Genomic DNA, 27,638 nt, shown 5'->3' on the forward strand with positions numbered 1-27,638 from the left:
AAAAACTGTCCATTTTCTGCCACGCCAGTGAGTGGCAGCGCGTCCCTTTCTTTTAAAGGGGTACGGAAACCAAATTCTAGAGCCCATCTCTTTGCTTGAACATAAAGAGGGTTAAAATAGGACTTCACCAATACCAATATTCCGTAGGATAACGCGAGAAAACGAATTTTAAACTGAATAAAACGATAACCAAAAACCACCACGTGGATGTCTGTGAAGCTTCGATGGAATGTCGTGACGACAACGTGCCGGTAAGAGCAGCGCCACAACGGGAAGTACGGTCACTCATAGGCATTACTTAGGCCTGAACATAGTACCGAGGCGCTGTGGTTGCTATGGTGAAGAAAGCAACAGCTGAGTTGGCCACCGTTTGTTTTAGTATGTGGTGGTCTTTTCTTCAACGCTTCTTTCGGGTGGTTTGGAGATGGTGTACGTGCGATGTAATATTCACGCTACGAAATGTCTGTATAAAACGGGCCCGCATGCCCACCTTTCCTGATTACGAAATAGCTTCCTTTGTCGACCGCAACTGATAACGAACTCGATCGCTAAGAAGTCAACACAACTACTATCGTTGCTAAAAGGAGACTGCCCGTACGGCTCTGCAAAGCGGCGCGGATGTAAACAAATCCCTGCGGCGCTTTTCGGGGATGCGGGAGAGAGCCAACGTCCAGGAAGATACGTTTGGAGTAAAAGAGTGTCAGCTTTCTTGGTAGCCACTTTGGGAACGGTCTTTTACAACCGATTCTATGAACCGCTGGGCCTCTAGACAATCGCAACTCGATGCTGACGAGACGCACGGCAGAGAAAGATTGGACCGGCATTGAGTCGCTCCCAAAAACTGCTCTAGCTCGACATGTGTTGGCGTAACATGGCGAAATAAAATGGACATCTAAACAAAAGTGTACATACCCATGTTGCGAAGGCAATTCATATGGCGTTTATTTGAGCTCTATAACACACACACACCCACAAAAGGTGGAATTTATAGGAGTGTTTCCTTTTTCGACGAAACGTTGGTCACCGCTGCATCTGAAAACAAGCTAGGGACGACGAGGGGAAAGACTGACCTTCTTACCACAAATTAGAGGTCAGGGGGTCAAACTATTCATACGAGGAGGGTCCACAAAGGTCGCGTGGGCCTATTCCATTCACCAAGCCAGCCGGTCGTGTGCAGATGGTCTTGCCCCGGATCGTCGAAGCGTTTTGCTAAGCCTAGCGTTTTCGGTGGTGGCTTGGTCGGTGGGTCCTTGTCGTTGTAGCGTTTTCAGGTATCCGCGGTTCTTGCGTTTGTCTCCACCGCGGCGTTCAGTTTAAATTACTTTTTCTTCTTCTTTTCTCTCGTTGGGACGCGCACAGAGAGCACATAGAAATGCATGTTGGTCGTCGCGACGACGTAAGCGTGTGACGTGGCCGGCGATGTAAATTTGATCACAAAAAAGTGCGTAAAGCTTTGTAGATGTCGTAGGCGTGGTCGTAGGATCTCATCGTAGCGTGCGAAAAACCTGCGATAATGTCGCTTTGTGAATACGGGACGTTTTTTAGGTGTTGCTGTAAGATTGTTTTGAAAATAAGCTCCGTTACCTGTTGCGGACGACGAAGACAAGACAGATGGGTCGTATAAATACGACTCTAGGCAGAAGCGCTTATCGGCCATCATGGCCTGGTGATGTAGCGGCGTGGCGGCATCTTCGTCCTTATTAATGTCATCTACCCACCGCGCTCGTCGCGTTGGTCGGCGACCATTCACTTGAAGCTGCTCCGGCCGCTCCGCCGGCTCCGCAATATGCTACTACAGCCCTCGGGTACTTCGACTATGCGAGATTGTAACACGCTGACGCTACCAAGTGGCAAGACTCATAACTACGGTACGCTTGGCCCTCCGAGGCATGATGACGTCAAGACCGCGCCGGATCTCCCGAGATGCATTGCGCTCTTCGACGACTGATTTTGAAGCGCTCGCCGAAATCCAGGCATTTAGAACGAAAAATACAGCCATCCGCTTGAAATATGAGTATGCGATTATCAATTACAGGTTTATCTGATTCCATTTGACTTATCTCTAGGTGTTTCCTGTATATTTTAAGTTTCGATTCAGTATCCCTTTAAGAGGTACCGCGGAAACAGCTGACGGCAGCGTAGAGGCGGCCGTCGTGCTGACTATAAGGATAGATAACTGGGCAAGTTGGTGAGAGTTCATGTTGAGAAACAGTGCGAGAACACAAGACACAGCGCTTTGTCTTGTGTTCTCTTCGTCTCTTTGTGTCCTCATCCCAGTCGTGCTGTTTTTCAACATGATCTATATTTATGTTGGAACGACAAGACTTATAGAAAAGTTACCTTTTATCAAGCAGGTATTCGCACATCTTGCTATCTTTCTACAAGAACCCCATTGACGTCACGCCACATGGTTCTCATGGCCGCCGCTCGCGGCTGCAGGTCGGGGAATACTCTAAATTTTTCCTCGCGATTACGCGGCGGAACCGCAACGTTTCCAAGGAAGGAGATGTGTTTTCTGTCCTTTGTGACAAGATAAACGATGTCAAAAGTAGAAGATGCCGATTCTTTCAACGTTAAAATTGTTGCACAGCTCCTTTAAGTTGAGCACATATTGGACGCCTGCGCGGCTTTAAACACATTAGGTGCTGCTGCGATAGGTGTCCTTGGACGTACAAGCCAAACTGACAGTTTGGTAGCTGCTGCTAGTTGACGGCAGTTGACTAGGTTGACAACACAGCCGCCAGCTAGGTGTCTCGCACTTTGCTGCAACCCAGGTTGCATGTGGCTAGGATAGGTGGCGCAAGTTGTTGCATAATTTGGCCAGCCGCGCAATTCGACGCAATTTGATGCAATATGGTGGATTTTATCAGAATGGGCAGGAAATTTTGCCTTTGATGCAAAATGACACAGGAGTGGAATCGCTGCAGTCAGCAAAGCCAAGCCCTTTAGCATGGATAAAATAAATACATATTGCTCTAACAAAGCTAGTATCTGAATCTGTATCTATTGGCCACTCTTTTTAAAGTGCAAACTACGAGTATATTATCCGCTGTAACAACTATACAGAGGAGCCGATTTACACTTTTCCTTCAACAGGTTTTCTGATTTACTTTGTTCAAAATAATTTAGGTTAATGTGAGACGGCAATTTTTCCCAACGTCTTGATGTCGCAACACCAGCCAGTCTCCTACACTTATGCAGCAACGTATGTTTTCACATAATCATTATAATTGTAATTTTGCTGTACTATTTAGACACAAACTCATGCATTAATAACAACAGTCTTTTTTAATCTTCAGATCACGTAAAGAACACTACCTAATCCCTCTGAAATCATCTAGACACGAAAACTATCTATTTTAAATTAAAACAAAGTCAACCCAATCTTCAGTTCACGCTCGCATGAAAATATTGCATCACTGATTGGTTGTTACTCCTAGTGTCTTTGAGTTCCTCACCCATTCCGATCCAAACTCCATCCCAGCAACAGACCTTTTCCAAAGAGTATCGGAAATCACCTGAGAAAACACACCTACGGAATGGTAAAGAAAAAAGCATGTGCAAATATTCAGTGCGTTTACCAGTTTCATTTTGTTACTTCCAGGCAAGCGACCTTCACATCAATTTCCGACATTATGTGACCCTGAATGAAACAGAGAAAAATAGGCATGTACGATTTGTGCCGAAACTGACCAAAACACATGTTGCCCCTGATAACCTAGGCAAAATGAGCGTTCAACTAGCTACACAGGCAGATCTTGTTTTTGTAAAAGCATGCTACTTTTATTTTCTGTTCTTATATGTGAAAAAATGCAATGCTTTTTTTTCTACCGCTCTTTAGCCGTGGGACATCTATTGGAATATGCATGTACAGAAAAACAAAAGTCACCGGCTTGGAAGATTCAGAAGGCACTGAGACCTTTACAAGAATACTTAACAATGTATTTGATGCACTAAACATAAAGCTTCCATCCAGGGGAATCAGGCACTATTCCAAAGAGATACAGGCAAGCAGCTCAGCTACTCTTCGTGGAGCCTAGGCTTGCTAGTACATATGCCATCGTTGGCTTCATCGTTTCGTTAATTGTTCCCAGTTTTTTTCAGAAATGAAGCAGTTCCTGGAAATCTTGAATGTGACTGAGCAAAATGCAGTCAAAGAGGGCACAAAGCCTTTTGCCTCTCAACTAACGACGAAGTCCCTTTGTGTCACATTGTTGTCAATGCTAGATATCATCAGTTATCTCTTCGACAAGGGAGCAATTTACGTGTTGACCACCAAGCTTAAAGGGCCCAGAAACGAAGTTCGGGCTGGTATAAATCACTTTAGATTGGGATTTTAATAATAGCACATCGTTCAGTGGGCCAAAAGAAAAAAGGTAGAAAGTCAAAAGCCTGACTTTCAGTGCGAAAATCTGAAAACACAGCGGACTATTTTGTACCTCCTCACCTTCGTAAGCTCTCTGCCTTTTCACTGTGATACATCCGCGGTTCCCAAAGGGTGTCACCGGGTCCAAACGCACGTCACAAGATACCGGACCTCCCTCATTCCCTTCACCCCTAAACTGACACTGCGGTGGAAGCTACGCGCTTGCCCGACCAATCAGCCGCCTCCCTTTCATCACCTGACCTCATTCTCTGCGCGTGGGTGTGTGCGAGAGAGCGTGATCACGTGGCAAAAGTGCGGCTGGCCCAACGAGCATGTAGCTTCCGCAGCACTGTCAGCTTCGGGATGAACGGGGTGGAAAGCAGCTTTTGTCTGAATTTCGAGCGACGGTCTAATCTTCTAGGGGGACAATGGCTCTGTCCAGGTATACAAACGAGATTCCAAGAAAAAGGGGACTCCCCTCTTTTCGTCTTCTTGAACTGTTTAGTAGAATGCGCAATTTATGAGTTGAGGAGGAAAGCTAAACAGGAAAAAGTTGGAAAAGCGTTTCATGAGCCCTTTAACCAGGACCGCTTGGAGATGGAACAATGACCATATTTCCCTTTTAATTTAGAATTTAGAGACATAGTGCACTTTTACTCTCAAGCTTGTGATTTCTCTTTCAGCAGCATTTTGGCCTCGCAGGTTCATTTGGGGGTGATGAGTCGCACCCTACGGTCATGAATTTCTCACAGATATTTCGCCTCCTGAGCCTGTACACGTCCATCAGGACAGCACTATGTGGAAGTGTTCAAGGCAAACCGAATGCTGTGCTTGTCAGTGTAGAAGACACATTGAAGACTGCTGGAGAGGCTCATCGATCAAACAGAGTTAGCTTGCGCAATGAGATTGAGGCTAGGCTATTGGAAATGACAATGTTTCCATGTGTTACTCCTGACCAAATGAGTGATGAGCACAGCTACTGCAGAGGTTCACTAGATGACAGTGTTGTGTATTAGTCATCTGGGTATGTTGTACACAAAGTGAGCAAGTGCACAGAGTGCCAGTTGTGTCTGCAGGACATTACTTAAGCAGCTCCTGTTGTCGGTTCTGACGCATACTTGACCACATATCGGAGCTTCAAGGAAGGCAGCCTGAGGCATCCCAACATCAAGATGCTACACTTCGTGAGAGGTATAAATGAATGAACCCATTTCCCTTTCTCTTGATGCGGAAGGTATCTGTGAGGACTTGTTTTGGAAGGTCCTGGAGGATCTGGATGAGTGCAATCCGACGCAGCTGGGTTGTGATCAGCAGAAGCCCACGTTTACGTGCCAAGTGTTGTATTTTTTCATTGTCACGCAGATGCATTTTAATGCAAGGGATGTCAACCGCAGCCTTCAAATTCACGAGAAACTTGCCATCGCCAGCAAAAAAGCTAGTCTATTGTGAAACCGTGTTCAACAATTGCATTCTGTGTGCGTCCCCTGTGCCTCGCAATAAATGCTTTTCGCGCCACTGAGATAAGGAAAGTTTCTTTGCTTTACTTATTTTTCGTTTTTAGTAACGAATATACGCAAACAGCGGCGGTGATACTTTCGAGGCAGCTTCGCCGCTAATGCTTTATTCATTCCGCTCATTTATAGCATCGCCCCAACGTCCGAGGAGGTCCCCAATGACAGTAAAAATCTGAGGCGCATTGCATGACACAATTTCAAGGTAAAGAATGCCACTTGCTGCACAAACCGCCGGCGCAGAGCACCGGGTTAACGGTGGCCGCCACGCCATCTGGCGAGCGGAAACGAAAATGGCCACGCATCGACCGCCACTGCGGGGGGAGTTTGACAACCGAAGAGATTTAGAAACGTTTGTCTTGCTTAGTGCCACTAAATAAGCTACGCTTCGGAGTAACGACACTTGGCCATATTGTGTCTTCAAATCATGGTTGCCAGTTATCTGAAATCACAGGAAACGCTTTTCCGCCCTCCACAAATGTTTAAAGACCGGCAACCAGTTTGCGCTTTCCACTTTTCCCTCCCTCCCTTCTCTCCCCCCTTCTACCCTGTCCACCATTGCCTGTTTCCTCCTCTCTCATAGTGAGGAGAATCTTTTGCCTTGCAGAATCTTGAGTCTGGTCGTCGGCCTTTAAGCAGTTCGCAACAGAGCAAAGCAATAATACATGACCTTCCTAACACCGAGTCTAATGCTGAAGAGGTCGCACTTTTGTATCATGACGACCGGCAGTTGCATCTGCCCTGCATACGAGCCAAAATGGCGGCGCCCACAACAATGTTGGGGAACAGAGTGCCGATACTCTAGACGTAGCTCATTTAGTGACTCTAGTCGTGCGTATAGTGTTTCGAATCATATAGTGCTGCATCGCTCATCGTATGGAGCCTGGAACGTCTCCCCAACTGGTGTGTTTATAATAATAATAATAATAATAAATGTCTTTATTTAGCCAACAGTTTACAGTTGGAAGGTGAAAAGGGAAAAAAGTTGTAACACAGCTTGACTAGTCCCAAGCCGCCTAAATAGCAGTTGAGACACGTGCACCAAATTATTTACATATGATTAGGACATAAATGAAAACATTAAGAGAACCTTTGCACGAAAAAAAAATTGATTAGTGTCACTATATAATGCAAATTCAGTTTGAACAGACTAGCATTAGTAGACAAAACGTGGCAAAAAACAGCTTCCACCCCCCAAAAATTAACACTTTTCTTCTATTCGTTCTGGTTTAAGATGACTATATCAATACTTAGCTTCTATTAGGTTTGGTTTGAGATGAGTAGGATTGATTCTCGTAAGCTGCTCATTGACATATTGTTAAGCTCTATATTTTCCCTACTTAAATGATTCAGCATAGTCGGAAGAATGTATGATGTAGTGTATTGTCCGTAATTAGTTCTGAAAAATGGTACATCCCATGGTTCTACAGTTCGCGTTGGATATGCATATACCTTTTTTGTTAGGTTTGCTAAGTCTTTGAGATAATGTTGAGATAGATTTTTTTCTACCATATATTTCGAACATAAACAATATTTGTATAAATCAAAAATTTTCATTACTCTAAGTTGATTAAAGACAATGTTCATTGGATAATCCAGCGTAACATGAGAAATGCTTCTAAATATCTTTTTTTGTAATATAAATATCTTTTGAAGATTGGTATGTGTAGTGGTTCCCCATATAAGATGGCCATAATTTATATACGAGTAAAATAATGAATTATATAATAATAACTTTGTTTTAAGAGGCAAAATATGTTTATGCCGATACAAAATACCAACGACACATGATAATTTAGATGCAATGAAATTAATATGGACGTCCCATGACATGTTTTCCTGAAAAAAAAAACCTAAAGTTTTAAATGTGGGTGCAATTTCAATTTTCGAAGAATTAAAAAAATATATTTTCAGTAATGTAGACATTTATTTTTTGGTCGAAATAAGACTGCTTTTGTCTTATTCGCATTTATTTTTAGAGCATTACATTTACTCCAACTATCAAGTTTTTGAAATATTTCGTTGGCGTCACGTATCAGCTCTGTGGCATTTTCTCCAGTAAAAAATAAACTAGCATCATCAGCGTAGATAAAAACTTTTGTTGCTGAACTTACGTTAACTATGTCATTTATATAGATATTGAATAATAAAGGCCCCAAAATACTCCCTTGGGGAACGCCGGACATAACGGTTTTATTTCGGATGACTGACCATTTATATCTACATATTGTTTGCGGAAAGACAAATATGAATTTAAAAGAAGTGGCACTTGGCCACGAAATCCACACTCATTTAGTTTCCTAATTAGCAAATTATGATCCAGGTAATCAAAAGCTTCAGTGAAGTCGACGTATGTACCGAGAGTAAGTTTTTCATCCTCAAAATTTTTAAGTATATGTTCTTTTCGGGCTAAAAGAGCGAGTTCAGTTGAGCGATGTTTACGGAAACCAAATTGACATGAACTTATTATGTTGTGTTTATCCGCAAAAGTTGTCATTCTAAGGTGTATAATTTTTTCTAGACCCTTAGAAAGTACCGATAGAATTGAAACGGGTCGGTAATTACCAAGGTCATTTTTATCACCCTTTTTCTATATGAATGTTACTTTAGCTAATTGCATTCGACTGGGAAATACTCCGACTAGCAAGCATAGATTTAGGATGTGCGTTAAGCAAGGAGCAATGAGATCAATAGCATGCTTAACCAGTGTGATCTGTAATTCATTGGAGTCACAACTTTTACTATTTTTAAGTGCATTAAAGACAGATATGACATCTGTATCAATGATAGGCGTAAGAAACATTGATGCATTGCTTTGAAAATTTATATACTTGCAAGCATCTGACCCGGGACTTTCTTTAACGAGGTTAACAAAATACTTATTAAATGCATTTGCCAATGCTCGACCTGATAACTCCTGGCCATTGTTGTTTATATTTTCTATATGTTTCGGTGCACATGAACGACCCAAGACAGAATTTAGTTTTTTCCATACGACGACGATTTTGTTACTACACCTTGTAAAGAACTCACAAAATTACACTTCTCTAGAATTTCGAAGTTCTTTGTTTAGTTGGTTTCGATATAGTTTAAAAATTTTCAGTTTTTCACTTGATCTGGTTTTTATGAATTTATTATATAGCGCATTTTCGGTACGAATTTTTGTGAGTAATTCCTTTGTTATCCACGGTTTACGACTTTTTCTAGAAGTTTGTAGTGATTTATGTGGAAAACAACTTTCATATAGTTTTTGAAATTTATTCAGAAACAAGTTATATGCTGCATCAGCGTTCGTTACTTGAAGGACGTCGTTCCAGTCTAAACATGACAGCTTCTGTCTAAAATCATTCAAGCTATCGGGTGTTATGTTTTGTAACTTAATTGACTGATTATTCTGTCTTTTGCTTGCAATTTTATTTTGTAAACACAAAAATATGCCTAAGGGATCACTTATGTTGGCTATTACGACGCCAGATTTAGTGTATGATTCATCATAACTTGTGATAAATAAATCAAGTAGTGTCGATGATTCAGCAGTAATCCTTGTTGCCGAAGATATCGTACTGACACATCCGCTGCCCCTAATCAGTGCATTCATCTGTATTTTAGATGACGTTTCAAGAAGCATGTTTATGTTAAAATCACCCCCTAAGATTACGTTATACTTATTTTCATTTGCATACTCATGGAAAGACTCTAGGTAAGTGAAAAAAGACGATAGGTTCCCACTTGGCGGGCGATAACGAACCGCAATAAGACTATGGCCTATCACTAAGGAAAGCATCTCGTAATCTTTATGAACACAATAGTCAGTGAGCATATCACAGGAAATATCTGATTTAACCAAGATAGCTATGCCACCTCCCCGAGACGCCGTGCGATTAAAAAAATAGCTGTCATACATTGGCAACTTTAACACGTCAGTAGGATTCGTAAACCACGTTTCTGAAAGCATAATTATATCAAACAAAAATTTGAATTGATCAATAAATAAGTCAAGCTCATCTACTTTGTTTCGTGCTGATCGAGCATTAATGTGAAAACACTTAATAAAAAAACTGGAATATTCATTTCCCAAAAAGGTTTTCACATTTGATGGAAGAAAGTAATCATCTGACGGAAAATTCTAAGCGTCCATTTTATTATTCAACAATAAATTGGCGTCGTCATCCATTGCAAAAGAAAAAAAAACTAAATAAGGCTGAGATGAAAAGCATCACGCAAGTTTCTGTAAGTCATTCGAAGACTTAATCACAAGCACATGCTCACGTTCCTTCTCCCGTACGAGGACGTTCCCATTTTTATACCAGACGTAGCGATAGTTCGCTGTCTTTGCCCATTCCTTGGCCTCCCAAAGAAGCGCCCTTCCCTGCTTAGTCAAGTTTTCCTGGATGTAAATTTCATCTTTCGACGTCCTCAGCGTCAGCCGTTTACTCAGCCAATGATCCCGGGTCATCTGATTAGTGAAACGAACAATGACGCCTGGAACTTTATCAGATCAGGAGGCTAGCCGATGAACAGCGGAAACTTCATTCAAGGCCAAGTCTGGCACATCAAGCTTTTTGGCGACTTCATTTACTTTTGCTAGCAGATCTTCTTTGTCTGCCTGGGGGATCCCATGGATTTCTAGATTTAGTCTCCGGCTTCTCTATTCTAGGTCGTTGACCTCCTGCCTTAGTCTTTTTAGCATTCTATCCTGCCCATCCATCAAGAGTGGTCCCGAAGTGGCAACAAATGACGTCACAGAAACCCAAGGGTCATGCTGTCGGATGTCGCGATCCTGGCGGGAGGTCGTGGAAATGCTGGCGAAAAGCATGTGTGAACGCGAGTGTCGCTGTCGTCATGGCGTCCCAACTTCTGGCTGCTGAAGCTTCAGTGGACTGTCACACAAGAGAGCGACCTGCAGCAGAACAGGCGTCTGCTACATCCACCACTGCTGCTGCTGCTGGGACACCCCCAGGATCGCGACCGGCAACAGCATGACACTTCTATGAGGTCAGGAGCTTACGAGGCTGGATTGGACGAGTGCGGTCGTGTTTTTGGGCGCTCCGTGTTTTCGATGTGGAAGACGCCTTGGCACGGACGGACTGCTGGGCCAGAATACCCTCCGAGCTTCTGGGTGAGAAATGCATGTCTCTTTGTAATATTCGGAGATGACAGGAAAGTTTCATTGATTGATTTATATCGCACAAACGAGTGAAGAAACCGGTGGGAGCTAGGCCTAACGCTCAGGCCGAACGCAGCCATGCAGCCGCAACAGATGAGGATATGGCTAGAGACGAAGATCGTTCTAGAATGCATGACGAGAATATTCACCGGTATCTCGAGGACCTAGCGAAGCAAAAAAAAGGAAGAAGTGGACGCGGACAACGCAGCTAAAGCGGCGGGATGGCAAACTGCCAGGAGTCGAAAGTACAACCGCAAGCTGAAGAAGGAGTTCACCGCGGCGGCTAAAAAGGATAGCCGAACTCACACGATCATACTGAGGGTACGTGAACTAAACGTCAACGGCCTCTCGAGAGGACATCTTTTAGGCGAAATCGCTAAAGCTGCAGGAGTGCAGGTTGCGGAAGCTTTCGCGGAGGACAGCCTATACATAAACAGCGCAAGCAACACAATCTCCATTCGCACGGACAACTCTGAGCGAGCAGGCAGGTACGTCGAGATCAAGGAGATCATAAGCAACAACAAGAAGATAGAAGTCCACGGACATAGAGCCACCCCGGGCGAATTTCAGCGAATAGTACTGACTAACATGTACTACCCGACGGACGTAGTCGACGAAGCCGAACTGTGTAAGCACATGGTCAACTGCAACAAGCACACGGTGATCGTAGACGTGAAACGGATGGGAAGATCGATCCCGATTACCTTAGGAACAAGCAAGCTCCCCGCATACATTATGTTCTTCGGAGGAGTGTTCCCCTTCCACATCTACCGAGAAACCAAGAGAGCATGCATGAAATGCTGGAGATTAGGACACAGAATGGACGTATGCCCCGAGAAGGACAACGGAAGGTGCCCCAACTGTGGGGAATTTCACGAACACCCGTCAAGAGTCAGAGGTGTAAGAACGGAATACACGTGCACTCCTCGCTGCCTCATATGTGATGGTCAGCATTACACCACCTGCAGGGAATGCAAGCAAAGATACATAGAATTTCAGACACCACGAGAAGCGAGAGAAAGAACCTTACCGAAGAAGACAGACTTCACTGCAACTCTGCCAGGCCAAGAACCCAAGGGAGAAACTGCGCCCAAACCCAAGCAGGGATATGCGCAAGCATTCCGCAAGCAAGAAACTGACAAGAAGGAAACGGAATTGGATAAGCTCCGCAAGGAGATGGAAAGGAAATTCGACACCATGCGCATAGAGTATCAAACTCTAAAGAGGGAAAAGCTTGCTGCGGGGAGGGAAATCCAGGAACTTCGACAAAAGCTCCAAGAAGCCACGACCCCGCAGCGACAAGAAGCCGGACCATCTGAAATGCAGACGCAGCCAATGACACGGGACCCGAGAAAGAAGGCGGCACCAGTGACGCAAATGGAAACCGAAGACGCACAATCCGAAGTATGTGTTGCCAAGAAACAAAGAAGCAGAGCCGACTCTGAAAGCACGGACGTGTCGGTATGCACGGATGGCTCGAACACACGCAAGAGGACGGACGAATTGTACGCAATGATGCGAGACGTGATCAAGGGAATGTCCGCTCTGAACGACAGTGTGAGCACTCTGCAGAACAACGTGAGCGCTCTAAAGAACACTGGGATCGCATTACAGAACTTGTGCGAGGAAAGTTTCCGCAAGATTGAGACGCACATAGGACTGATACCGTCAGCGTCACACGCCCAAAATGGAAGGTAGAAGCGGACTCAAGATCTGGCAGTGGGATGCGGGTGGTCTTGGTACCAAGATCAACTCGTTCAAGATGATACTGATGGACAGCAAATCACCAACCGATATACTGGCACTTCAAGAAGAGTAAAGCTATACGCACTCCGGAGTGCGCTTCGGACGGAAATGGCTATACGCACTCCGCTTTTCTCGTATACACGAACTCATCTCTGTTACGTCACGGCGCGGTGGTGGCGCGTCGGACGCACTTCCGGTCTGGGGCTGTGGGCGGAAGAGCCCATTTGAGACGTGTATTCCTGCGTTGTTTTGAAAGAAACCAGACAAAAACCTGCCTTCTCGTCAAAATGCTGCGACTGGGGCTGTACCAAAAGTGTCGAGAAAGGTTTGAAGGTCAGTTTTCATGCGCTCGGTTCGTCCGAGAACGCGGATATGTGCCGTGAAAAGGGAAAACCAGACGCCGTCGGACCACGATTGCTTGGGCGGGAAGCATTTTGGGTTCAATTCACGGATACTACTGGCCATCAAATTTATTTGTTTTGTTCCAAAATGAACGCCGGAAAACCGTCAAGTTGTATGGACCACCTGCGGACTACGTTCAGTGCGTTTTCAAGTTCAAACGGTCGCCTGATCGTTCGAACTGTCGTCTGCTCTTTCAAACGTTTCTGCTTGTCGTCTGCTCTTTTAGAGGACACCGGCCCGTAGACCAAACGTGGGCCCGGTACTTGCGATAAGAATTAAGTGCAAGCCTTAAAAGACGTAAGTTTGAAGGTTGGTAAGCAGGCTCGACGTAAACAGTAGATACAAGGAGATGTTGATCATTGTTACCAGTGGCCATCACCGACTTGTTATGCCTGATTCACTTGGTTAGATTCTGCTTGCGATTTTCAGTATCGACGTCGACCATCTCAGCTACGGTTCACGCTTTTGCAGTTCGAGCGACGTCGCTACTGAAAATTGAGAGCGAAATCTCATCATGCGAATCAGGCTTTAGCGTACGTTCTGCGGCGTCCACGCGGAATGAATCGCCGCATGTCGGATGATTCACGCGAAGTTTTGCGGTGTAACGAGCCTCGTTAATTTCGCTGACGCTGCTGAAGTAGTCAGACATCGTTAGGAGGACGTGGAATCAACAGTTCCAACGCGAAAAAGAGCGCGGGGACTCACACCGGCGCCGACAACATCGCATTTCAATGGTTTGTTTATGGGCGACGGCGAGCTTTTTGCCCACACCCCCATCGCGCATGCGCGGCGCCGGTGGCGTCCGCTAGGGGCGCTCCGGCTTGTTTGTAAACATGAGTTGGTGTATAAAAAGAGTGGACACAACGAGTTTCCTAAACGGTGCCATGGCACAGGGGTTAGGGAGTCCACTTCATACGCAAGTGGACGCGGGTTCGATCCGCGGTGGGACAACTTTTTTTTTTTTTTTTCCTCAAACATTTTGTTTTGTCGAGGCATTTGGCGATATTTACGACATTTCCTTTTTTTGCGATGAACAGTAAAAAAAAAAAAAAAAAAAAAAAATCGAATGCTGTCGAGAAACTTCGCAGAACTAAATGGTATCGGACTCCCTTTCCGGAGGTGCGATCGGGGACACCGGGCCTGGATTGCCGGCTGGACGCCGCGAAGCGGCGTGTACTGGTTACGCTTTGTAATTAGCAGCCGATACTGTCGCCGCGAAGCCAAGGTATATGTACATGGGTAGCGAAGCTTCGGCCAAAAAGCGGTTCAAAACAAATCGCCACCGACATCGACCTGGAGGGTCACGTGAAGGATGCAATTGAAGCGCGACTAGGAGAGGTGGGGACAAACATTATTAAAATTAATTAGTTTGTGACTAGAAGTATAATCATTGGTATTTTTAAACAAGCTAAATATAATTATTAGATAATATCAATCATATTTAACGCGCTACAAAATTCAAAACTGTCTTTGTTTTTGCTAATAATATGCATACTTCTTATTAGCGTCCTCTGTACGCCACTAGCAAAAAGGCCGACTAGCAATAGCGATATTTGCAGTTTTTTGCAGACCTCGTGGCGCGCGGAAAGGCAGTCTGCTGACGTCCGTCTGCTTGCTTGTGTTTGGGTCTCCACGTGCTCTTCGCTTTTAATTGTTTTAGCGGCAGTTAACACCGTTTCGGGAGTTTTGTTGTTTGCTCGGGCGTGATTAGCCCAGTTACCTGCGCGGGAACTCGGCTGTCGTGCGCTTGGATCTTGGACACTACTGCGCCCAAGGGGCTCAACGTCTTTTGCGACCATGAGGACAGCACGATACGCAAAGAAACGGTGCTCCGTGGAAATGTGTGAAAGCAACAATCGCACGGCTGGTACCTCGCTGCACCGGTTTCCCCTCGACTCTCGAAGGTGAGACTTCGCTACTGTCAGTGACATGCCTGCTGTGTGATGCATGCCCCTTGTTCGGTCTCTTCTTAACTCTTGTTAGTTTTACCTATAACTATTAGGGTTGTCTGGATGTCACAAGAAACTACACCTGAAGGCGTAATATGTTATACAAGGAATGTTTTAAGTTCGAAATCACTTTGACTTCGCAGCGTTGTGTGCCGTCATTATAAAAGTGCCCAAGATATTAAAATTTGCCTGTACCGGCCTGGCTCTGGGGAGCCTAGTGTCGTGATCATCGGCGTGGTTATCAGTGGTACAACACAGATATATAATAGGGCATCTGTGCGTAAGACTCGTGTTTTTACTCTTCATGATGTACACAGAGCAGTGATGTCATGCATTTGTTAAGGTCCTTGCACTGATTTGCTTTGGTTTGTGGACATTTTGGCTACATTTTCTTTTCGTAAGTATTCATGGCACCCTCATAGCACCATGCCTTATCTGCAGGCGCGAAGCCTGGATTCGGTTCTGCAACAACCGAAGTCTACAGGGGAAGACTCCATGACAGCTACGAGACAGGGTAGTTTTCTCCTTACATTTCGAGGAGTCAGCTCTCCTGCACCCTGGACACCTCCGTCACAATGCGTTGCCAACTGTGCTTCCCACAAAAAGTAAGCAGACCAATAAACCTTCCGTGCACTTTGTGACTAAGCATGGTTAACCCGCTTTTAGAAAAATGGATACCACATGGGGTTGAAATATTGCTTTTGTGGGCTCATAACATTTTTATATTATTTGCAGGGACGACACATGGCGACATTTCCAGCAAAAGCTCTCCAGGTTCAGCAGTTTTGCATGGTGAGCTTTTTCACTGAAACTAACATAAAGTGGCAGCAACTGCCAGTACCACTGCATTACCTCATGGTCATCATGACTTGAGCATTTTGCAAAATAACTAGGTGAGATTAGCTGGGAAAACCTGGTTGAACATGGACAGAGGTACTGCTAGAAGTTCATTTCAGGCCCGTTTATAATGACATGTTTTACTTAAGGTGACATAATCAACGTCACAGAGCATCTTTTGCCTTGCCGACACCCAATCTTCCATAATAAAGCTGCCCATGAAAGAAAGTGATTTACATTTTGTGTTAAAATAGGCGAATTCACCATGAATTTGCAGAGGTGAGTGTGACACCCTCATTGAGCTACACATGCTTCGGCAGTTCAGACTCACGGAGCTTCTGTAGTCACCCTGACGACCCGTCTTCCGAAATGAAACTTTCGTGGGAACAAGGTGATTTTCTTTGTCCTGTGTTAGAATAGACACATAGGAAGGAACTTAACTACGATTCCATGGCCAACTTCACGCTAAATTTGCAGAGAGGATTTCGCCAGCCTCATCGAGCTGCACATACTCCGGCCACTCAGACTGGTGGAGTTCCTGTAGTCACCCTGACGACCAGTCTTCTGAATTAAACCTGTCATAAAAGAAGGTGAATATACTTTTTATGCACTGAAATAGGGGAATAAGGGAGGACTTCCTCTTCCCCTTTGCTAAGTTCACATTAAATTTGCAGAGCGGATTTCTGTGGCTTCATTGGACCACACATACTCGTGCACCTTACTAGAGAACAGTCGACTATTGGCCAATAATAAGTGGTGGCCGAATATTGCTTGTGCTATCTTTTTTATTCCCTTTTCTTTGTGAGCTTGCTTTCTCAAGTGGCAGAAACAGCGCAACTTGACGTAAAACAGGAATCAAGGAGTATACAAACAGCCGCAGTAAAAGTACACAGAGAGGCACTGTTTCTGCCAACTTAAATGAACGACCAACTCGTCCAACTTTCCACTCTGTTGAACTTGCTTTCTTACTTGCAGTTTTTACAAAAGCTTTTCTTTTTCTTTCTTTTTTTTTTTGCGGTTGATCACAGCTACGCTCTACGTCAAGATGCTGCTCCTGCTCAAGAGTCCAGCGGGGACGTGGCTGACATGGAGATTTTGGTTTCTTCACCGTCGCCTAGAGACTCTCTCTGGCTGTGCTGTTGGGCCTTCTCACAAATGTGAGTGCTTTCTATGATGCAAACTCTTTCTTTTGCAGTTTTTTTTTTTTTTTTGTGAAGTTATAAAAGATCAGGCCGCAAAAATAAACAGCCAAGGCTCGAAAAACACCAGGGGATACTAAACTTTATCTTGAGAGCAGATGACGCAAGGGGTCGCATAACACCAGACCGACTAGCTGGCAGCTACAAATCGAAGTTTGTTCAAAGTTCACCACATTTTTGTTTCACGGTATTGCTATTGTCAAGTACACAAAAAGACAAAAAAAAATGTTCCACACGCAGGTGTTAACACCGTCAAATCAAAACAGCTGAACCAGTTTCACTGAATCTTAAGTCTTCCCGCAAAACCTCACGTAAGACAGTGTTTTTTTTAAAGTTATCGAAAAGCTGCCGTGGTCATATGTGTGTGATGCTGAGCCTGTCATGGTCCCTTGTCCTATCTGCCAAACTTTAGTCGCCCGTTGTTGTGCGAGCGCTTCACTGTTACAATGCCATGGGCATAAGTAAGGTATGGTCAAGCTTTAAGAAAATGCATTTCACAGTTTGGATGCCTATTCTGACTTGCATGTTTCTGTGTGCGCCCTTGTCTTTTTGGACTATCAGGTCTCTGGCCAACATGAAGCGCCTAGTCCAACATAAAGATGTACTGTTGCTTTCCTAAACTTGAATTGCATGTGTAGTTTGTCAAACTTGCGGTTCTTGTTTAAAGACACTTCAGATCATTGAGGAATGCTCTTGAGCGTGAATAGATTACACATTTAATAAATTGATGGCGAATGCAAGTTTTTCTTGGAGACCTAATCTGGGTCATTTGCCAAATTGCAGCACCCTGCAAAAGCCGCAGCATCGGCAACAAGAAGGTGAATGCCTGAGAGCCAAGGTGCGACAGCTTCAAGAGCGTAACAAGAGGCTGCAAAGAAGGCTGCAACGACAACGTCAGATGAGGACTGTTGCCGAAGTCGTTGGGGGTGTCCGCGTTCATGTGTCTCCTCTTGTCGCCGCACTCGTTGAAGCCCAGCTTAGAATGAGCAATGTGAGCCGGTTTGGCCAGAGATGGTGCAGCCACAACAAAGCCTTGGCTTTAGGCCTCTACTTTCATAGCCCCAAAGGCTATAAGTATTGCAGGCGACTGCTCAGGCTGCCACCAGTAAGGTCACTGCAGCTATGGCTTCAGCGTGTGCCACTAAAGATTGGATTTTACCCTGGCATTTTCGAGCCGATAAAGAGGCGGGCAGCTTCTTTTCCTCAAGCCGATCGGGCCTGCACCATAGTCTTTGATGAAATGCACATCAAAAAAGAGCTTTCATGCAACCTTTCGTCTGACAGGTTTGAAAGACTTAAAGAACATAGTGGACGGCAAGGCAAAAAACTGGCAAATAAGGCTCTCATGTTTATGGCGAAAGGAGTCGGAACACCGTGGAAGCAGCCGCTTGGCTATTTCTTGCTCACAAAGGCACACCTTCAGATGTACTAAAAGATATCTTTTTCCAGTGCTACAGCGCCCTTGTGGACGCTGGCCTGAAGCCGGTAGCTGTTGTATGCGATGAACGGTGCAAGAACGTGTCTCTTTTTCAAGCATCGTAACTGCCGAAAAGCCTTACGTAGAGATCAATGGCAAGCCACTTTTTTTTCCTTTTCGATGCTCCGCACCTTTTGAAGTGACTAAGAAACATGTTATTTAAATATGACTAAAAAGTTGGTGATTACATAGTGAAAAGTTTCTACATCAAGGAAGCTTATGAAAAGGACCGTAAACTTGAGATCGGTTCTATGCCAAAGCTGAAGGAGAAGCATTTCAATTTGACCTTCTCGTCAAAGATGTCGGTGAAGCTAGCAGCTCAAGTGTTTAGCAATCACTGCGCAGCTGCAATGTATGCCCTTGTTACTTCTTAGCAATTCCCAGCCACAGCTGTTCACACAGCGAGATTCGTTGAAAGAATCGACCGTCTCTTTGACAGTCTAAATAGCTCGCAGAAATCTGGAAAGGCGCCATATGCCTTTGCAATCTGTAACGGCTCTATCCATAAGGAGTTTCTGAAAGAGTGCATTCTGGTTTTTAAGAGCCTGCAAGTACTCGGATGTGGAAGGCAGCCGCACTGCATTCTTGGCTTCTGCTTAACAGTTAGGTCTCTACTTCTGCTCAGAAATCACCTCGCGGTTAATTGCGGTTTTTCCCACCTTTTAAACCGCCATCTGAACCAGGACACTCTTGAAAATACTTTTGTTATACGTTCAAAATCAGGTGCAAACACGAACTCCACTTTCCGTCAATTTCAGGCTGCGTTCAGGCACCTTTTGATTAGCAACCTAATCAAGCTGTTGGAAAAATCAAACTGTGCTGATGACATGTCGCTCCTTCCTACGTTCCCAGCAGGCCTTTTGGCACCTTCTCCTCGTCTTGCCTTAGGAATCACAGTTTTTCTTAACACGGCAGACGATTCGCCTTCAAACTACCCTTTGGCAATAGAAGAGAACAACATGGTTTATTTTGCTGGGTGGCTGGCATCGAAATTCCTCAAGGTTCATTCCTGTGTAGGAACATCCCAGAAATATGAGTTGAGGACAGAAAATGCATGTTTTTCTGAGGGAAATCAAGTGCTCTTGTATTTGAGTGTGAAAGGAACTGCCGACTCCCACTTTGGAATCCTCTCAGCTCCTTCTGCTTCTTTCATATTATTTGTTGAAGCTTGTGAGGAAGTCTTCGAGACATGTATCAACAACCTAATTTCAAAGGAGAACGCAGGGCGCACTCTTTGTGTTCTTTTTAACCAGAAGATTTCAAAGTCTCTGACTGTATGTGACGAAAGTGTTTATGATAATTTGTTTTCTCTGATTGCCAGAGTCATTCTGCACTGGTTCGCGCGGAAAAAAAATGCTGACCATTTGATACAGTAGCAAAGTGTAAAGCTAGGCAGCAAGTGCGCAGACTACGTATGTGAGACCACCCAGAGTACTTTTTAAAAGAGTGCAGGCATGTTCTATTCGAGCCTTTCATTTTCTTCGGTTTCTTGAGGAGTAATGTAGTCTTCTAACTTATTCACATATATAGAGTTTAAAGCTGTGAAACAAAACTGGCTTATGAAGTGCAGCATACCACAGGGCTCCAAGACTTGGCTTCCTTGATCTGCACCAAACAATCGCTGCGTTGCAGTGTAGTAGCACCAGCAGATGCAAGTTAAGATATTTTCAGCATTATGGTAGCTTGCCCAAGGAATGTGTAGAAAAGTGTAGCTTTTCTGTGTATTACAGTGGTGGCCTCAGTTGTCGTCGGAACACTGTGGAACCTCCAAGTTATTAGGGGCTGCCTATCAACTGTCAATGTCCTCACAACATCCAGCCGATTGTACAATGTCTTATGTTATAACAGTGTGCCTTATGTACCGATCTACTAATTTTCTTCGACCATGACGTTTTGAAAATAGTTGATACCGATTGTATAATTCTAGTGATTAATCTGAGTGAATGATTGTAAGTGAATAAAACAAATAAAACGCGACTGTTAAAGCGACGTTGGACTTGCATTAGAGTTACTGTTGTGTATTTCATACGCCCAACACACTCCAGCAATTTGATTCACTCTTTTCTCTGACATTACATAATTTGCTTTAAGGTTTCTCACATATTTCCAAGGGATCCTGAAGGAACAAAAAGCAAAACACTGCGGCTGGAGTTTGACCACTGTGCAAAGACACGATGGTGAGACGGAATGAAACTACTCTCATAGCAGGTCGGCTAACAAAGTCGGCTGCAGAAAAAAAACATTTCGAACAAAATATAAGAGCAAGGGCAAATAAGGGTGTAAACGATCCAGTATTCCAGTATAGAGTAAACACCCCAAGAAAAACCCGAGACTGCAGGTAAAAAGAACGACATATACACTAAAAAGTATCAAACAAAGCTCGGAGCTATGTTTGAGACTTTTTAGTGTATATGTCGTTCATTTACCTGCGATCTCTGGAATTAGTTTTGCTTAATTTTCGCGCCAAACCGCGCGCACACATGACGTCACGTTTTTTCCGGAAGTGTCGTGATTTCCTGTTGATTTTTTGTTCCGCCGGAAGTGTCCCCACGACTCATAGATGGCGCTAAAGCAGCTCCATGGGCCGCCATTTTTTCGACATGTGGGCTTCTATGGAAGCTTCGCTACCCATGTACATATACCTTGGCGAAGCGGCGTGAACGCAGGCGGGGGGCTGTGTTAACGAGCGCCCCAGTGATTCACGCGCCGTTCGAAAAGGGTGGCCCGAGCGGCATGATCTCTCGGAGGAGTGCGTATAGCCATTTCCGCGCGAAGCGCACTCCGGAGTGCGTATAGCTTTACTCCTTCAAGAAACGGATACGAACGACAGTATACCCGGATACGACAGGTTTGACACGGAACAAGGCACAACGGGGAAAAACATTTGCACGTTCGTCAGGCGAGACTTGGCCGTCAAAAAGCACACAGTCTCGATGGACGGACCCACTAAACTCATAGTCACCGAAATTCTCCCCAAACGCAAAAAGCAACGAAGTCTGTTCATATGCAACATGTACTCAGCCCGAAAGACACATCTGCGGAATGCGCGCAAGTTTTCAACGCGAATGAAAAATGTGCCGTCAGCACATGACTAAAGGCACAAGTCGCGAGCACATTACAAGAAACGACGGCTAAAATTACTTACGTGACTTGAGGAACGGGTCAACATCGGTCACTTTAACCACGGCGACAGGCACTTGGCAGGCTCGGCAGGAATTCATTTTGCGCGACAAGAAATGCGCATTGGCTAGATGGCCTGATGCCGGATGGATGGATGGATGGATGGATGCTACTCAGAGCCGTACAGTCGGGAGCAAAAGTTTGCGGGGCACGGGAGCGCGTGCCGAAATGCATCGCCGCGCCGTCCGACGGCGCGCCGCCGCATTAAGGAACCGTGCTTTGCGCGTGCGCACCTTTCGTGCCCGCTATCATGTCTCTTTTGTTCGTTTCTTTCCGACGCACTCCTGATAACAGGAGCCGGCGCCAGGGGCGCGAGTTAGCGCTTCGCTGGCTGTCATGCTTTTCGTCTGCTTCAGCTGCCTCAGCCGCCGCGCTCTGTGACGGAGCTCGCAGGGCTGGGTAGCCAGGCGCTTTGTCACCCAGCGCGGCTGCTGAGGCAGCTGAAGCAGACGGGAGGCATGACAGCCAGCGGAACAGCAACTTGCGCCCCTGGCGCCGACTCCGGTTATCAAGAGTGAGTCGGACGGAAACGAGCGAAAGAGACATGACTGCCAGCACGAAGGGCGCGCATGCGCCAAGCGCGGCTTTTTAATGCGGCGGCGCGCCGTTGCACGGCGCTGCAATGCATTTCGGCACGCGCTGCCGTGCCCCGCAAACTTTTGCTCCCGACTGTACATGTAGAGAGTTTGGCCATTCGTTGGGAAGTATAGGAGACAAATGAAGCGGCGCCATTGGCCGAAAGCGGGCTGGGCGTGTTCCAGGGCGTCTTCAGAAATTCGAATGTGACCAACCAGAAGCCGGAAATAATACCCTGGTGGTGGTCGCGAGAAACAAACCTGATAACTGCATTGGAGTAACTCTCGATGGCTGAAAATATGGTACACGTGATGTTTTAATCACACTCATCTAAAATGATGGTGGAAGAGTGCGACTAGCGGAAAGATCGACATAATCCTTACGCCAAACGCCGAGCGCCGGGAATCTGCCGTCAGAGCGGTCACACTCTGTCCGCGCAAAACAAAGTTGAGCGGCGCATTCGTTTCTTACATTTTTCTGCATGATCATGATGAAACAAGACGTGCACCCTATTTTCAACCACAAAGAGTTACTACTCTTCAATCTTACGCACTTATTAAGACCATATACGAACAGAGACCTTCGATGATCGATCGGCTCAGAACTGTTTCTCGCTACCACCGCTAGGGGATTCTTTTCGGCTTCTGGTTGGTCAAGAGAGCATGCCAAGCCCTCTTTCCGAGTCTGCCGCACGCCCTGGCTCTGCCCGCGCCAGTGGCCCGCGCCTCCCATTGACCGAACTCTCTACATATACGGCTCTGATGCTACTGGCTATACCCTTTGTATCGGGCGGTAGCTTGCGCCACCTAGCCTACGTCTAATAAAGACAAACATTTGATTCCCCCGCCCTTCTAAGCCAATTTTCTCTCCCCCCCCTCCTAACTATCACCAGGTAGTGCGGGATATCGCCAGGCTGACCTTTGGGGGATCGGGCAAAAAAACTAAAAACATCACCCCCCGCCTCTTCCCCCCGGCGAGGGAGTCGCCAATTTTCCTCTGGTCAAACCTTGTCGGCGTTACCCCTGCACCCAACCCACTGGGGGACAGGGTTGAGACTTTGGGCCTGAGCCACGCGGGAGGGAGTCCCAATTTTCCTCTGTCCCGCCTGTCCCCAGCTGTGCTAGTTAGTTGTGCATCATTCAATTTTCCCTAGATAATTTCCACCAATCTTCTAACCGCCTCTTTGTTATTGTGATCCTCTTCTCCTCCGTCCTTCCATCGTCGCCAGCAAAGCCCAGGGCCCCGGCCAAACCCGTCACACCCTCAGGAGGGGCAGGACGAAGCCTCGTGCACCTTAAAACTATGGATGGATGGATGGATGGATGGATGTTAATGGCTGTTCCCTTTGTAACGGGCGGTAGCTTGCGCCACCTAGCCTAAGTCTAAAAAGACAAAAACGTGATTCCTCCCGCCCTTTTAAGACCAATTTTTCTCCCCCTAACTATCACCAGGCAGTGTGGGATATCACCAGGATGACCTTCGGGGGATCGGGCAAAAAAAACTAAAAAACATCACCCCCTGCCTCCTCCCCCCGGCGAGGGAGTCGCCAATTTTCCTCTGGTCAAACCTTTTCGGCGTTACCCCAGCACCGGACCCACTGGGAGACAGGGTTGAGACTTTGGGCCGGAGCCACGCGGGAGGGAGTCCCAATTTTCCTCTGTCCCGCCTGTTCCCAGCTGTGCTAGTTAGTTGTCCATCATTTAATTTTCCCTAGATAATTTCCACCAATCTTCTAATCGTCTCTTTGTCACTGTAATCTTTTTCTCTACCATCCTTCCATCGTCGCCAGTGAAACCCAGGGCCCCGGCCAAATCCGTTACCCCTTCAGGGAGGGCAGGACGAAGCCTCGTGCACTTCAAAACCATGTGCTCCAGTGTCTCGCTATCATTATGGCAGGCGGCACATAATGTGTCGGTCTCCTGAAATTTAGCCCTATATGTCCTTGTCCTCAAAACGCCCGTTCTTGCCTCGAACAGCAAAGCACTTCCCAGTGAATTGTCAAATAGCCTTTCCTTTCTTATCTCCTGTTTTCGTGACCTGTACACTGCTAAAGCTGATTTCTCCTGCATTTTCCCCTCCCACATTTTCCTCTCCGCCTCTTTCACCTTCTTTTTCACTGACGTAGTCTGTTCAGCCCCATCACCAGTGTGTAGATATTTAAATGTAAGCTTTCGGGTTCGGTTTGTCCATTTTGTGTTTAAACTTTTCATGTATAAATACTTGAATACCTTACGTGCCCACCGCGTATCCTCCATTTCAGTCAACCTTTGTTCAAATTTCAACTTACTAATTGCCTCCCTGCTCTCAAAAGACGACCATCCCATGTCCCCCTGTACTCCCTCATTTGGTGTTTTTCCATGTGCTCCCAGCGCCAATCTGCCTACGCTTCTTTGTCGAATTTCTAGCCCTGATTGAACCTCAGATTTCATGCACAGCACTGCATTGCCAAAAGACAGTCCTGGCACCATCACTCCCTTCCATATACCTCTGACCACTTCATATCTGTTATAGTTCCATAGTGCCTTGAGCTTCATAATAGATGAATTTCTTTTCCCTTTTCTAATTGTATTCTCCTCGTGTTCCTCTAGATATTTCCTTCCTTCATTGAGCCAGACCCCTAGATATTTGTACTTTTCTACGTGTTCTATCACTGTGTCCTGTATCTCCAGGGGTTCCCCCTTCTCATCGTTGAAAACCCACGTAGCATCCAATGTCGTGCGAACATTCCCTGGGTGTTCTGAATGTTGAAGGAACGTTAAACACCATTCGGAACATTCTAGGAACGTTCGTATGCAAACATTCCTTACAAGGTAAGCTGCTCAACATTCTAAAAACGTTTGTTGGCGAACATTCGTATGCACAATATTCTCGGAACGTTCCCCTTTGAACATTCATATGTGCAACATTCTTAGAACGTTCGCTTCCGAACATTCCTAGGATTTTCACAGGTGAAGCCAACTTTACGGAGCTTTCAAGCAACCTGTGTTTCGAAACACCATCCACTATATGCCACCTTGTGCCAAAAATATGCAAATTAAGTGGAGGTTTTGGAAACTTAGCATAAGGGATCAGTTTTATCTTGTACGAGTGTACCGAGGAATGTGAGATAAGGTGTAGGAGAAAAGCAATGGTCTTCAAAATTTGATAACGAGTTTTGCACTCACTGCGTATGTAGAGGGGCAGTTTTGAATAGACCCGATTTCTAGCATCTCAGATTCAATACCTTGAAAAAGGTATGTCCCGCTTGAGTGTGGGATGCCGTAGGTATCTGTTCTTATGCTCCGAGTGAGTAATCGGTTATGTGTGCCGCACGTTTTGATAAGTAGGAGTAAACTGCCGTTATAGTACAGGCTGTGCCTAATGCGCTGGTAAAGCGGCTAGGTTGTGCTAGGCATAGAAAAAATATATTTCGATTAAAAAATATCGAGCGCTCTTTGAGATTTATTATATCAATATATGTAGTACGGCTCAGTGGGGCTGTAAGGTAAGTAAGCAAGCTATAATTCTGGAATCTTTGTAAACGTTCCACAGAGAATGTTGCAGACGTTCTTTGGATGTTTTGGGAACGTTCTTAAAACCTTGTTAGAATGGTGATTAAATGTTCTGTCGTGCTCAGAATGTTCTAAAAATATCACTTAGGAAACATTCCCCGAATGTAGCGATAAGTGCCTGCGCCACATTCTGACAACGTCGATAGAATGTTCTTACGTAAATTAGCAACATTCAGAGAATGTTGCAGAAGTTCTTTGGATGTACTGAGAACGTTCTTAGAACCTTGTTAGGATGTTTCAATGTTGATTGAATGACCTGGTAATGTTCTATGTCGTTCTCAGAACGGTCTAAGAATATCCCGTTGAAGACATTCCCCGAATGTAGCGATAAGTGCCTGCGCCACATTCTCACAACGTTGATAGAATGTTCTTACGTAAATCTTCAACATTCCAAGAATGTTGTCTATGTTATTTTGAGCATTCCCGGAATGTTCTCAGAACGTTTTCGTGCTACGTGGGAACTATTATACCCGACTTGTCCCTACTGAATTTTAGTCCTAAACTGTCCCCTTCCCCGCTGCAAATTCTAATCAGTTCCTGTATTGTCTCACGGCTTTCTGATACGAGTACAATGTCATCTGCATACATTAACCCTGGCAATAGTTGATTTACCTTATGTCCTTCCTCCATGTAATTCAGGTCAAAACCTAGGTTGCACTGTTCTAATCTTTTTTCCATCTCACTGAGGTATATCATAAAGAGCAGGGGAGACAATGGGCAACCCTGTCTAAGTCCTCTTTTTATTGCTGCTGGTTTTGTAGTTTCGGCTTCCCATTTTATAATCACCCTATTCTCCGTATAAACCCGTTCTAGGAACTTAACCGTGGTTCCCCCTAGGCCATATCCTTTTAGCTGTTTCCAAAGTTTTTCCTGATTCACATTGTCATATGCCCCTTTGATGTCCAAAAATGCTACCCATAATGGCCTTTGGCTTGTCATTGCTATCTCTATGCACTGAGTGATTATGAACAAGTTATCATCTAATCGTCTATCCATCCTGAAACCGTTTTGGAGCTCCCCCAGAATCTGCTTTCTCTCTGCCCATTCTTCCATTCTTCTTTTTACGATTTGCATAGCTAGTCTGTATATTACTGAAGTTACTGTGATTGGTCGGTATGATTTGATACTGTCTTTGTTTCCCCTGCCCTTATATAATAATCTCATTCTGCTCAATTTCCAGTCACTGGGTACCTCCCCTCCCATTAGTATCTGGTCAATCACCTGCCTTAGTTTCAATTTGCTTGTTTGGCCTAGAACTTTTATCAGTCTCATTGGTATGCCATCTGGACCTGTCGCAGTTCCAGCCGGAACCCTTCCTTCTGCTTTCTCCCATTCCCCTATGGTCGTTTCCTCTCCTTCACTATGATCCTCCTCTTGTGTTGTGTAGATGCTATTATTCCCTATGGCCTGATCTGATTCTAACTCTGAAAATGCTGCTTCGATTGTATGTCTAATGTATTCCCTTGCCTCTTCCCCCTCTACCTTTGTCCCTTCCTGTGTGATTAGTGTCTGCTGGTACTCCTCAGTCTTTTTTCCCTGTGCACTGATGTGTTCCCAGAACCTTTTTGCCGCATTCCTATCCCTTTGGTTTATCTCTATCATCCACTGGACCCCTGCCCTCCCAATTTTGGCCTGTATTAATGTTGATGCCTCCCGCTTTCGTTCCTGAAAGTCCTC

General features: G+C 45.3%; 1 protein-coding gene and 2 pseudogenes across 1 annotated transcript; all 3 read left to right on the forward strand.

The window, feature by feature from the left end:
• Nucleotides 1-3,512: 3,512 nt before the first annotated feature.
• On the forward strand, nucleotides 3,513-5,815 carry LOC115318451 (annotated as a pseudogene).
• A 5,307-nt stretch (nucleotides 5,816-11,122) lies between these two features.
• LOC120836027 lies at nucleotides 11,123-11,988 on the forward strand (annotated as a pseudogene).
• Nucleotides 11,989-19,481: 7,493 nt separating this feature from the next.
• LOC115333117 lies at nucleotides 19,482-20,030 on the forward strand. Its single transcript, XM_029995690.2, has one exon. The coding sequence runs from the start codon at nucleotides 19,482-19,484 to the stop codon at nucleotides 20,028-20,030; it is 549 nt and encodes a 182-aa protein (XP_029851550.2).
• Nucleotides 20,031-27,638: the final 7,608 nt, after the last annotated feature.

Source organism: Ixodes scapularis, unplaced genomic scaffold, assembly GCF_016920785.2.
Source record: "Ixodes scapularis isolate PalLabHiFi unplaced genomic scaffold, ASM1692078v2 PGA_scaffold6__148_contigs__length_123643588, whole genome shotgun sequence".
In the NCBI taxonomy this organism is placed as follows: domain Eukaryota; kingdom Metazoa; phylum Arthropoda; class Arachnida; order Ixodida; family Ixodidae; genus Ixodes; species Ixodes scapularis.